The sequence below is a fragment of the Neomonachus schauinslandi genome, chromosome 1 (genome assembly GCF_002201575.2).
Source record: "Neomonachus schauinslandi chromosome 1, ASM220157v2, whole genome shotgun sequence".
In the NCBI taxonomy this organism is placed as follows: domain Eukaryota; kingdom Metazoa; phylum Chordata; class Mammalia; order Carnivora; family Phocidae; genus Neomonachus; species Neomonachus schauinslandi.
The window spans coordinates 155,371,129-155,384,336 of NC_058403.1; the positions used below are offsets into that span (position 1 = coordinate 155,371,129).

At 43.6% G+C, this 13,208-nt stretch overlaps 1 protein-coding gene across 2 annotated transcripts in view; it reads right to left on the reverse strand.

The window, feature by feature from the left end:
• SLC41A3 (solute carrier family 41 member 3) overlaps nucleotides 1-13,208 on the reverse strand; it is a 94,268-nt gene that overhangs the window by 36,381 nt on the left and 44,679 nt on the right. For both annotated transcript variants that reach the window (XM_021695072.2, XM_044916176.1), the window contains exon 3: nucleotides 5,542-5,613. In XM_021695072.2, coding sequence (XP_021550747.1) covers nucleotides 5,542-5,613 — 72 coding nt within the window. The remainder of the gene's footprint in view (nucleotides 1-5,541; nucleotides 5,614-13,208) is intronic.

Here is a 13,208-nt window from a genome sequence, read left to right on the forward strand (position 1 = left end):
GTATTTTGGTCTTTTAGAAGAAAGTGCCTCCCAAAATTTTAAAGAAAAAAAACATATATGTACAAAAATAAGGGTTGATATGATGAAGGGATGGAATATGACTGTAAAGATGGGAATTATAAAAAATTTTATAAAAGGAATTGATAAGAAGTTGTTTGAAAAAAGAAAGAAGAGGATTTAAAAAAAGAAAAAAGAAAAAAAAAGGGAGAGAATGTGATCAGGCAGGGGAGTAGAAAAAACCATATACTAGAGATTTAGGGTATATTTTAATCTGTTAGAAGAAACGATCTCAAAATTTTAAAGAGAGAACAACTTATATATGTAAGCCAAAAATACGGGTAACTACTATGAAGGGATAGAATATGACTCTAAAAATGAAAAATAAAAATGTTTTTTAAAAAAAGGGATTGATAAGATGTTGGTTGAAAAAGGGAAAAAGAAAAATTCAAAAAAAAAAAAGAAAAAAGAAAAAAAGACAGTTAAAAAAAATTAACTTTTAAAGACTAAAGAATCATGGTAAAAAAGCCATGAATTCTATGTGCAGTATTCCCCTAGCCCTGGAGTTCTGCCATTCTCATTGATCGGTAGACTTGGTCTTGGCTGGCTGTTCTCGCTGATCTTCTGGGGAGGGGCCTGTTGCCATGGTTTCCAAATGTCTTTGCTGGAGGTGGAATTGCCCCGCCCTTGCCCCCTCCCGGCTAAGTAATCTGCTCGGGTTTGCTCTCAGGAGCTTTTGTTCCCTGCAAGCTTTCCGTACAGCTTTGGAGGCGGAAAGGGAAAATGGCGGCCTCCCAATCTTTGCCCCAGAGGAGCCGAGAACTCAGGCCCCGCTCCTCAGTGAGCCCCCAGAGAAAGGCCGTCAGTCACTCCCGTCTCACCGGTCTCCGGCCGCACTCCGTGCTCACCCGGCCTGTGACCGCGCGTTTCTATCTCCGGCGCCCGACCCCATGTGGAGTCTCCAAACCCAGCAGATCCCTGCGGTGCACTCCCTTGCCACTCCCCCCAGGGGAGGAAGGTGAGTCTCCCCGGATCTGCCGCTTTTTGGGTCCCTGCTGGAGGAGCAGTGGCCCAACTGTGCCGCGGATCACGGTTTATGGCAACCCCGAGCTGAGAGCCTGGGCCTGGGCTCCGTCTCTGCAGCCGGCTTCCCTGCTCCGTTACCTGGGAGCTCTGCCACACTCAGGCACCCCCAGTCTTTCTGTGACCCCGAGGGTCCTGAGACCACACTGTCCCAGAGGGTTCCACCCCCCGCTGAGCCACCAGAGTGACGTCCCTCAGCAGAGCAGACTTTTAAAAGTTCCGATTTTGTGCTCCGTGGTTCTATCACTTGCCAGAAGCGGCCGATGGAGGCCCCTCCCCCGCCGTCTATCCTCCCGAATATTGCCTCGGATTCACTTCTCCGCAAGTCCTACCTTCCAGAAGGTGGTCGCTTTTCTCATGAGAGAGTTGTTGCTATTCTTTTCTTCAATCTCCTGTTGAGTTTGTAGGTGTTCAGAATGGTTTGATCCCTATCCAGCTGAATTCCTGAGAGGAGACGAAATCCAGGTCTCCTACTCCTCTGCCATCTTGCTCCGCCCCCCCCGCAATTCAAATGTCTTAATGGAAATGGAAACATGTTGTGTTATTAAAGAAGGCTGAATAAACAGAGAACTCTACCATATACATGGATGAAAAATGCTCCCCAAGTTAACCTATATAATTCCAATCAAAGTCCCAACAAGCTTCTTCATGGCACTTGACAACTCATCTTAAGTTTTACAAAGATGAGTAGATGTGCAAGAATAGCCAAGACAATTTGAGAAAAAAGATCAAGAGGGAGTTTTGGCACATTCATTAACAATACGTAGTTTTAAGGCTATAGTAATTAAAACATGGTGGTATTGGCAGAGAAATAGACAGATCAGCAGGACAGACTGGTGTCCAGGAATAGTATCATGAATACATGAAAATTTAATATATAAAAATTTAATAAAGATAAAGGTGGCATTTCAAATCAGTATGGAATGGGTGGATACTGAATAAACAGGGAAAGGGAAAGCAGGCATCTGTCTGGGGGGAGAAAATATATTTCTACTTTATACCGTGCATGCACATACACACACCACTAAACATAAAACCTCAAGTGTAAAACAGGAGAAAATATAGAAAAGTATGTTTCAGATTTTGAATTAGAAAGGGACTCCTTCTGAAGATATAACATGTAAAATCTATAAAGAAAAATAGAGATAAATGTATATAAATCTAAGTATGACTTCTATATGATACCAGAAATTCAAAGATGGAGGGACAGCTGGAGAAAATATCTCCAGCATTTACAACTAATAAAGCATTAGTGATCAAAATAACAAACCAATGGCAACTTTTTAAAAAAGACAACCTGAAAGAAAAATGTACAAGGGGTATGGATAGACAATTCACAGAAAAGGAAATACAAATGGCTAAGAAACACACAAAAATGTGACCAACTTCCTGAATAATCAGGAAAATTTAAAATAAAATCCCAATTTGATAGTAGGTATCTTATTTCTTTGTAACTGACGTTGGTCTTCCTCTACTAAAAGGTCAGTGCCATCTCTGCAGGTGCTCAGCCCTCATCTGTGCTCATCCAATCAATGAATGAATTAATGGATTGGCTACACTATTTTTATCCATCAGACTAGGTAAAATTAAAATTTAAAAGTCTGATAACATAAGATACACATTGACAAATATATGGGAAAATGGTTCTCTTATACACAGATATGATAAAATTGGTACAAGAATTTGGGGGGAGGGGATTTGGTTACTTTATGATCTAGCATTTTCCCAGGAAAACATTTGCACATGTGAACAAAGAGCCACAAAATAATGATAATGATGACTGGAGCTGATATTTACTGACTGCTTACTATCTGCTATTCTCAGTGATTTTCATTCATTAAGTCACTCTTAAAAGTACAAGTAACAGAATTATATGTCCAGTACAATACTTCTAATGCTTAAAAAACACAGAAAGTTGTATCATATATTGTCTATGGACACATACATATATATGGTAAATGCAGAAAGTCATTCAGAAGAATACTTTCAATGATGGTGAGGATATGGAGAAACTAATAACAGAAATATTAATACTGGTCTATTATTTGATACTAAGAATTCAAGTATTTTATAATCCTTTTGGAAAAAAATCTAGAACTTCAAATTGTTCATACCTTGTGAACTTGTGGGAACTTCTCTTAAGAAATTCATGCAAAAGAGAATAATTTCATTGCAGTATAATTTATCGAGTAGAAGCATACGAACAATTGCAGGTGCACCCTCGTGGTGACAGTCGAAAGAAGTGGAACAGGGCTGAGTCTGGACAGTTGGCATTGGCCCTGCCAGACCAGCTCTTCGTGCTTAGGCCCTACCAGTTGTTAAATATCACTCTTGGGTATATTTGTGATAGAATACAAAGTTATTAAAAAGTTCAATTATGAAATTTATTGTACCACTTGTGATTCAATGTTAAGCTTTTTTAAAAAGGGGGAAGACAAAATTATATCCATGCTACGATCAGGACAATGTGCCAAGCCAGTGCCTGGCCCAGAGTGGGATTTAATGAATGTTTGTTGAGAATCAATCATGTGGAAATGTGCATGCATATGGACAAGGACTTGGTGACTTGTAGCTGAGGCATTTATAACCTGTCCCTTGTCAGACCCTCTGTTAAGGGCATCACGAGCATCTCATTTAATCTCCGAAGCTCTTCAGCCACAGGCTGGGGTCCTGGCCCACGTGACTCAGCTCAAGTGGGGAAGGCAGACATCTAAACACAGAATTGCAACCAGGGCAGCCCCAGCAGTTTGTACAAGACCTGGAGAGTACCCGGTATCGGGCTGGAACTGACTGGAGCTTCACTGCCAGGAGAACAGGAAGAGAAAGGACATTCCAAGGAGAGACAACCACATATGCAAAGGCAGCAGGGATGGGGGACAGGAGACTGCAGGAGGACAGGACCAGACCAGGAGTGCCTCTGGGCTAGGCCCACACTTGGACAAGAAGAAGCAACAAAGGAGCCTCAGGAGGAGGACACCTGATCAGCTTTAGGATTTAGAAAAGGTCACTCAGGTGGCCATGCAGAGGAGAGCCGGACAGGAAGAAGCCTGGGGCAGTGAGAACAGTGAAGAGGTTTGTAGTCAGTGAGGTCAGAGACCAAGAGGCCAAGGCAAGGAGAAGGAGAAGCAGGGCTGATTCAAGCACAGCTCAGACGCAGACTCCTCAGGACTGGACAGAAGGATAAGGAGCAGAGAAATGCTGAGGGTGACTTGGTCTCTAGCTTGATTAATGGGCACAGCGACCATGACTGGGAGATTACCACATGCTGGCCAGGTGTCACAGTCTTCCATGATTGAAACCTCACAGTGGCCCATCTTATAGATAAGGTGACGTGACTTGCCCAAGGGCCTCCAGCTGGTCGACCCCCAGAATGAGCTTTCAACCATCAAACTCTTCAGGGTTGGGGACTTCACAAGAAGTGAGTGTGAGAAGAGGAGGTGATGAGGCCAGATCTGTCTAAGCTGTTTTGTGGATGCTTCTGCTACAGGTAGATGGAGATACCCAGTGGAGAGCTAGAAACAGGGGCTCTGGAACCCAGGTGAGAGGTAAAGTGGGTATCCTCCTAATTTGATGGACAGGGAGATACAGCTAAGCAGGTCTTGTGTGTCCTGCCCAAGGCCACCCAGTTGATAAATGATAGCCTTAACTCCAGGCCTGTCTGATCTCAGAGTCCAGGTTCTTTGTGTGGCCATAGGCTGCCCCCAGCCAGAGAAGCCCAGAAGGTTCTGGATGAAGCCATTCCTCTCTTACCTTGAGCCAATCTCTTCCCAGTCTCCCCCTGCCCTGGGCCTCCTGACTCTAATACTCTGAGACTCCTAGGATGAGAACTTAGCCCAACCAGGGTCTGCTAGAAGGAGGTACAAATTTGAACGAGCATGAAGCATTTAAGAGACAAAGGCATGGGGAGTGGGGTGTCCTGCAAAGTCTGAGAAAGAACAGGCTGAGAGGCAGGAGTGCAGCCACGGAGGAACCTCCAGGCAGGAAGAATAGCAGATGCTCCAGAGAGAATAAGTAGGATCACATGTATGAGGCAATCAGAGGGTATACCAATTAGGATGTCAGTGACCTTGGCAAGCACAGCTTGAGTCAAGATAGTGGGAAGAGAAAGCTGTTAGCTCTGTCCAGGCTATGAGAAAGAGGAGCGAGCAAGTACAGGTGAATCTTTCAATAAGCCTGTCTTGAAAAGAAGGGGCTGGGGGCACTGGAGGGACCTTGGGTTCTCAGAAGAGGCATCTACTTTCAGGTGGACATGCTGGTGCCCTATAGTTGGGCTGAGCCTCCAGCTGCCACATGGGTGTGGTCTGGTGGGTGCAGGGTGGATGGGTGGCCCATTCCCCAAGTTCAGTCCGGAGTGCACGGACAAAGGCTTACTTAGTCTTCAGCCTTCCTACATGGAGCAGGCCTGGCTACAGATTCAAAAGCAGGGAGGAGATTCAGCAATCGGACAAAGGGGAGAGTCACCTGAATGAGGGCGAGGTTACTGCTAATAACTCTGTGCTGCTCCTGGGGATCATCAATTTGTCCAGTGTTGGCCTAGGATGGAGAGAAAAGGACAAAGGGTAAGTCTGGGTAGTCACAAAGCCAGGCCAAGCCTTCCTCGAAAAGGCAGTCTCTCAGGACAGAAATCAGCAAATATCATTTCATTGATGTTAGAACAAATTATTCTGGCCAGCTTTCAAAACTGACTGGGGGTGGGAAAGGTAAGGACCCAAGTCCCTTTGAGAATAAGATAGTGTCATAGACCATCTCGCCCATGCTCAAGTATGCAAGCACACAGAGATAAGTGTCACCAACAATTTCAGGGCCACCTGACTCTAAAGCTCAGCCACAGGTAGCATGGGAAGGACTCCTGCTGGGAAGCTGGCTTGTGCCCTCAGCCAAGTCTTCGGCCACATTGTCCCCAACACCTACAATTCCCTACTCCCCCTTCCAGCAAGTCACATCTCAGATGACCACTAACCACCCCAACATGACCTCTGCAAATCATCCTATTTAAGAAATGCTCAAGTCCTTCTCTTAGGATAAAAAAACAAGATCTGAAATATGATTTTCTCCTTTAAAAATGGTAATCAGCTCCTAACTTCATAGTACTTGCCAGCAAAATTCAAGATGTAGATAAATGTATTTTCCTAGCTCCTTTGTACTGAGTTCATTAAGTTCCTGAACTCCAAGGGAAAAATGGAGTTACTTTTCATGAACAAATAAGGGGATGCTTTTGTTTTCAGCATGATGGACACCTTGGATGCAGCATGGAACAATCATAGAGCCCCAGGTGACTCCTTCACAAAGGCAGACCAATACCCACCTCAGGGGTGCTCACAGGGACAAGGAACTAAGGTGGAGCAGAACACAGTTACACAGCCTGCCGTGTGCCGAACATGTGAGGCCAACAGGCTCGTTGCCCCTCTCTGCTCCTCAATGCACTAGGTGCTCACTGGACTCAATGTGCCCATTTGCTGTTTCCTATCGATCAGCCAACTCAAACCCTGGTACTCATCAGATAAGGGATACTACTGGCCCATGATCCCTGAGTATGAATTAGAAAGGCATTCCTTCCTCAAGATGTTGTATTTCCAAGCTGAGGCTGAACAGGAAAGGGAGTGATGCCAAGAGGTGCAGGAGGAGGAGTGGTTGGCTGGGGAGCTTGAAGACCTTGTAGAGATGAGGGAGGAAGAGCACCAGAGGGAAGGAAGCTGTGAGAAGAGGTGGGATGTGAAGTCAATAGGATTTTGGAGCATGTGTAAGCATTTCAAGGCCAGGTGAGGGGCCTGGGCAGCTGAGGTGGAATGGAGGTGAAGGTCACTGGAGATGAAGCCATCCAAAAATTAGGAGGCTTGGGTTTGGGATGAGTTATCCATGTGGATGCTGAGACAGTGTAGGATGGTGGTGGGATGTGGTGTGAAGATCATTAAATGGTCCATTTTCCAGAACTGTGGGGAACTGACCAAGCCAATAAAAGCAGGAAGGAAGCAGGGCAAGACGGTGAGGACCAGGCCAGCAGGATAAACCATGGGGAGGGGGCCCTGGGGGACAGGTCTCCATCAAGGTAGATGAACACTGCTCTACTCTGGAATGGCAGTCCCAGAGATGTAGGGTAAGAGCTGGAGCAACAAAGCCAGTCCAAGGACAGGCTTGGTGGCTTTTTGCTAAGAATGCAAAAAGAAAATCAGTGGGAAGGTGGGGCATCTATTATAGAGACCAACTTAGAGAGTCCCGCATTGGGCTCCCTGCTCAGCAGGCAGTATGCCTCTCCCTCTGCCTCCCCCTCTGGCTTGTGCTCTCTCTCTCTTGCTTTCTCTCTCTCTCTCAAATAAATAAATCAAATCTAAAAAAAAAAGGTAATGAGACTTCCATCAGTAACACTGAACACAAGAAGACACTGAAAACATACCTCAGTACTGAAGAAAAATAACTATGAACCATGCATTCTGTAAGCAACCAGGCTGGCATTCAAATGAGAGGATAAAATAAAGCATTGTCAAGCTGCAAATGTCCAAAAAATTTACTTCCAACAAATCTTACCTGAAACAATTACTGGAAGATACACTAAAATAAAACAAAAAGTAAATTTAAAAGAAAACTGAGGGAGAGTGATATCAGCAAGATGGAAGACTAGGAATCTCCAGGCCCTCTTCCTCCAGTGAAAACCCAAAGTAAACAACAGACTGACCAAAACAGCTTTGTGAGAGCTCTAGAAACCAGTTATGGATCTGTAAAACCAAGTGAGTGCTCAACCAAGAAAAACCCACACTCAAAACAGTAGACAATTCCAGTGTTTTTGCTTATCCTTGCCCTACTCCCTCCTCTGTACAGAGCAGTACAGTGTTTGGTCCCTCTCTCAGGACAGAAGGGAAACAGTGGAATAGTCTGCACCATCCTGACTTGCCTGGAGGCTACCTGAGGGACTGGTTTCTGTTTTGCCTGACTTGGAGATCAGAAGGAGGAAGGTGGCATAGTTTGGATATCAGTTTGCAGGCCACCAAAACCAGTGGTGGGTGCTGGATACAGTACAGCTGCAGGGAACTGCAGGCCCATGCGTGCCTCGAGCAAAGAATATGGTCAGAAGAATACAATAATACATCTAAGGCCCCAAGGAGAAGCAGGGCTGGGCTTTTTAGGTTAATCAAGACATTTAATAGCAGCCTTGTGTGCTGAATTGGGTTGGAAAGAAAAGCACATACACAGGTCCAAGGAAGACACATGCCCAGAAAAGGCCTGAAAAGACTTTAAGCCTTCACACCAGACTGATAAGTGACGGTCTTCCTCTTTGTGGAGCAAGTCTGCAAAGACTGGGAGAGGTGGCTATTTTCTCAAATGCCATTTTTTTGACAAAAGATGACAAGGCAGACAAAGAAACAGGGAAACGTGGTCCATTCAAAGGAACAAGATAAGTCTACAAAAACTAACCCTAAAGAAACAAAAGATTTGGACTTAACTGAAAAAGCCTTTAAAACAACTGTGTTAAATATGCTCAATGAACTAAAGGAGGACATGGATAGAGATCTAAAGGGAATCAGGAAAAGATGTATGAACAAAATGAGAACATCTACAAAGAGCAATTATGCACCTCTAGGAATGCATCCATTTCTTCCAGATTATCAAATTTGCTGGCATATAGTTGCTCACAATATGTTCTTATAATTGTTTGTATTTCTTTGGTGTTGGTTGTGATCTCTCCTCTTTCATTCATGATTTTATTTGAGTCATTTCGCTTTTCTTTTTGATAAGTCTAGCCAGGGGTTTATCAATCTTGTTAATTCTTTCAAAGAACCAGCTCCTAGTTTCATTGATCTGTTCTACTGTTCGTTTGGTTTCTATTTCATTGATTTCTGCTCTAATCTTTACTATTTCTTTTCTCCTGCTGGGTTTAGGCTTTATTTGCTGTTCTTTCTCCAGCTCCTTTAGGTGTAGGGTTAGGTTGTGTATTTGAGACCTTTCTTGTTTCTTGAGAAAGGCTTGTAGTGCTATACACTTTCCTCTTAGGACTGCCTTTGCTGCATCCCAAAGATTTTGAACAGTTATGTTTTCATTTTCATTTCTTTCCATGAATTTTTTAAATTCTTTAATTTCCTGGTTGACCCATTCATTCTTTAGTAGGGTGCTCTTTAGCCTCCATGTATTTGAGTTCTTTCTGACTTTCCTCTTGTGATTGAGTTATAGTTTCAAAGCATTGTGGTCTGAAAATATGCAGGGAATAATCCCAATCTTTTGGTACCAGCTGAGACCTGATTTGTGGCCTAAAATGTGATCTATTCTGGAGAATGTTCCATGGGGACTAGAGAAGAATGTGTATTCCGTTGCTTTGGGATGGAATATTCTGAATATATCTGTGAAGTCCATTTGGTCCAGTGTGTCATTTAAAGTCCTTATTTCCGGAAAGGAAATATGGCGGAGGATTAGGGGACCCTATTTCAACTAGTCCCTGGAATTGAGCTGGATATCTACCAGACCACTCTAAGCACCCATGAAACAAGCCGGAGATGTAAGAAGATCTGGATCTTTACAAGCAGAATATCGCAGGTGGTTGGTTCTGAGGTATGAAGGGGGAGCCCTGATTCTGTGGGCAGCCCTGATTCCGCAGGCAGATATAGGAGGATAAATGGCAGTGGGAGGGTACCTGGCCGTAGGGATCCTACACCGCCGATGAGCGACAGCCTCGCGTGCTGGGGACAGGGCACACACTCGCAGACCGGTAGCGGCGGGGAAAGGATGTTAGGGCAGCCCCTGGGGCGGAAACCTGGATTGGCGGGGTCGCACAGGCGAACTGGGAGTGGCTGGTGGTTTTATTGGCACAAAGGACAGAGACGTGCCCCGAACTGGAGGCAGGACTGAGGGCACTGTGAAGGGGGGCACAACCCAGGATGCTGCAGTTTATACGGCCACGGACAGAAACGGAGACAGTGTGGCCTGGAGCATTCACTGAAGAACAGACTGTGGTCTCTCTGCTCTGAGGCAGAGGGTTGGAAATGGTCTCTTTTGCTCTGACTTGGAGAAGAGATGCAGGAAGACACAGGGAAAGCCGCCAGAGAACAAAAGCCCCTAAAACTGATTCCCATTGAGCCCATGCTCTGACATGGGGGGCAGAGCACCTCCGCCTGAACAGGGTTGCCTGAGTAACAGCGCAGCAGGCCCCTCCCCCAGAAGACAGGCTGGGAAAACAAGACACCAGCAAACCTAAGGTCCCAAGAAAACAGGTGCATCTTGCTTGGGTTCTGTTCAATAATTTGGACTCTATACATTCCCTCAACCACCCCTCAACTGAATGACTAGGAGGAGGAACCCCCAAAATAGGAAAGCCTCAGAGATTATGACTTATGCCGCAGATTTACAAATGGATGCGATATAACCAAGATGTTGGAGATGGAATTCAGGCTAGCATTGTGAAGACAATGGCTAAAATGAAGAAATCAATTAATGGCAACATAGAGTTTCTAAGTGCAGAAATGAAAGCTGAATTGGGAGAATTTAAAAATGCTATTAATGAGATCCAATCCAATCTAGATAATCTAACAGCTAGGGTAAGTGAGGCAGAAGAACAAATAAGTGACCTGGAAGACAATATAATAGATAAAAAGGGAAAAGAGGAGGCCAGGGAAAAACAACTCAGAATCTATGAAAATAGAATCACAGGAATAAGTGACACCATAAAGCATTCCAATGTCAGAATAATTGGAATCCTGGAGGGAGTGGGGAGAGAGAGAGGACTAGAAGATATATTTGAGCAAATCATAGCTGAGACCTTCCCTAATCTGGGAAATGAAATAAACATTCACGTCCTAGAGGCAGAGAGGACCCCTCCCAAGATCAAGGAAAACAGGCCAATGCCCAGGCATGTAATAGTAAAACTCGCAAATCTTAGAACCAAGGAAACCCTCTTAAGGGCAGTTAGGAGGAAGAGATTCCTTACGTACAGAGGGAGGAACATCAGAATAATGTCAGAGCTAGCCATAGAGACCTGGCAAGCCAGAAAGGCCTGGCAAGACATATTCAGGGTACTAAATGAGAAGAACACGCAGCCAAGAACACTTTATCTGGCAAGTCTTTCATTTAGAATGGATGGAGAGATGCAGAGCTTCCACGACTGGAAGAAGTGGAAAGAATATGTGACCACTAAGCCAGCCCTGCAAGAAATATTAAGGGGGGATATATAAAAGGAGAAAGACCCTAAGAGTGATCTACAACAGAAATTTACAGGGACAATCTATAAAAATGTCTTCACAGGCAACATGATGACGATAAATTCATATCTTTCAATAATCACTCTCAACGTGAATGGCCTAAACGCTTCCATAAAACGGCACAGGGTTGCAGACTGGATAAAAAGACAGGACACATCCATATGCTGTCTACAAGAGACTCACTCTGAACCTAAAGATACATCCAGACTGAAAGTGAAGGGATGGAGATCCATCTTCCATGCCAGCGGACCTGAAAAGAAAGCTGGAGTAGCAATTCTTATATCAGACAAATTAGATTTTAAACTAAAGTCTGTAATTAGAGACACAGAATGACACTATATCATCCTTAAAGGGTCTATCCAACAAAAAGATCTAACAATTGTAAATATCTATGCCCCCAACATGGGAGCAGCCATCTACATAAGCCAACTGTTAACCAAAATAGAGTCATATTGATAACAATACGTTAATTGTAGGAGACCTCAATACTCCACTCTCAGCAATAGACAGATCATCTAAGCAGAAAATCAACAAGGAAACAAGAGCTTTGAATGATACATTGGACTAGATGGACCTCATAGATATTTATAAAACATTCCACCCTAAAACGACAGAATACTCATTCTTCTCGAGCACACATGGAACTTTCTCCAGAATAGACCACATACTGGGTCACAAATCAGGTCTCAACCGATACCAAAAGATTGAGATTATTCCCTGCATATTCTCAGACCACAATGCTTTAAAACTGGAACTCAATAACAAGAAAAAATTTGGCATAAATTCAAACACTTGGAAGCTAAAGACCACTCTGCTCAAGAATGTTTGGGTCAACCAGGAAACAAAGAACTTACACAATTCATGGAAACCAATGAGAACCAAAACACATTGGTCCAAAACCTATGGGATACTGCAAAGGCAGTTCTAAGGGGGAAATACATAGCCATCCAAGCCTCACTCAAAAAAATAGAAAAATCCCAAATTCACCAACTAACTCTACACCTTAAAGAACTAGAGAAAAAGCAACAAATGATGCCTAAGCCATGCATTAGAAGAGAAATAATTAAAATTAGAGCAGAAATCAATGGATTAGAAACCAGAATCACAGTAGATCAGATCAATGAAACTAGAAGTTAGTTCTTTGAAAGAATTAATAAGATTGATAAACCACTGGCCAGACTTATCCAAAAGAACAGAGAAAGGACCCAAATTAATAAAATTATGAGTGAAAGGGGAGAGATCATGACTAACACCAAGGAAATAGAAACAATTATTGCAAATTATTATCAACAACTATATGCCAGTAAACTGAGCAATCTGGATGAAATGGAGGCCTTCCTGGAAACCTATAAGCTGCCAAGACTGAAACAGGAAGAAATTGACAACCTGAATAGGCCAATAACCAGTAACGAGAGTGAAGCAGTGATCAAAAACCTCCCAAAAAACGAGAGTCCACGGCCGGATAGATTCCCTGGGGAATTCTACCAACATTCAAAGAAGATATAATGCCTATTCTACTGAAGCTGTTTCCAAAAATAGAAACAGAAGGAAAACTTCCAAACTCATTCTATGAGGCCAGCATTACCTTAATCCCCAAACCAGGCAAAGACCCCATCAAAAGGGAGAATTTCAGACCGATATCCCTGATGAATATGGATTCCAAAACCCTCAACAAAATCCTAGCTAATAGGATCCAACAATACATTAAAAGGATCATCCACCACGACCAAGTGGGATTTATCCCCGGGATGCAAGGGTGGTTCAACATTCACAAATCATCAATGTGATAGAACACATTAATAAGAGGAGGGAGAAGAACCATAGGGTCCTCTCAATTGATGCAGAAAAAGCATTTGACAAAATACAACATCCTTTCCTGATTAAAACTCTTCAGAGTATAAGGATAGAGGGAACATTCCTCAAGTTCATAAAATCCATCCATGAAAAACC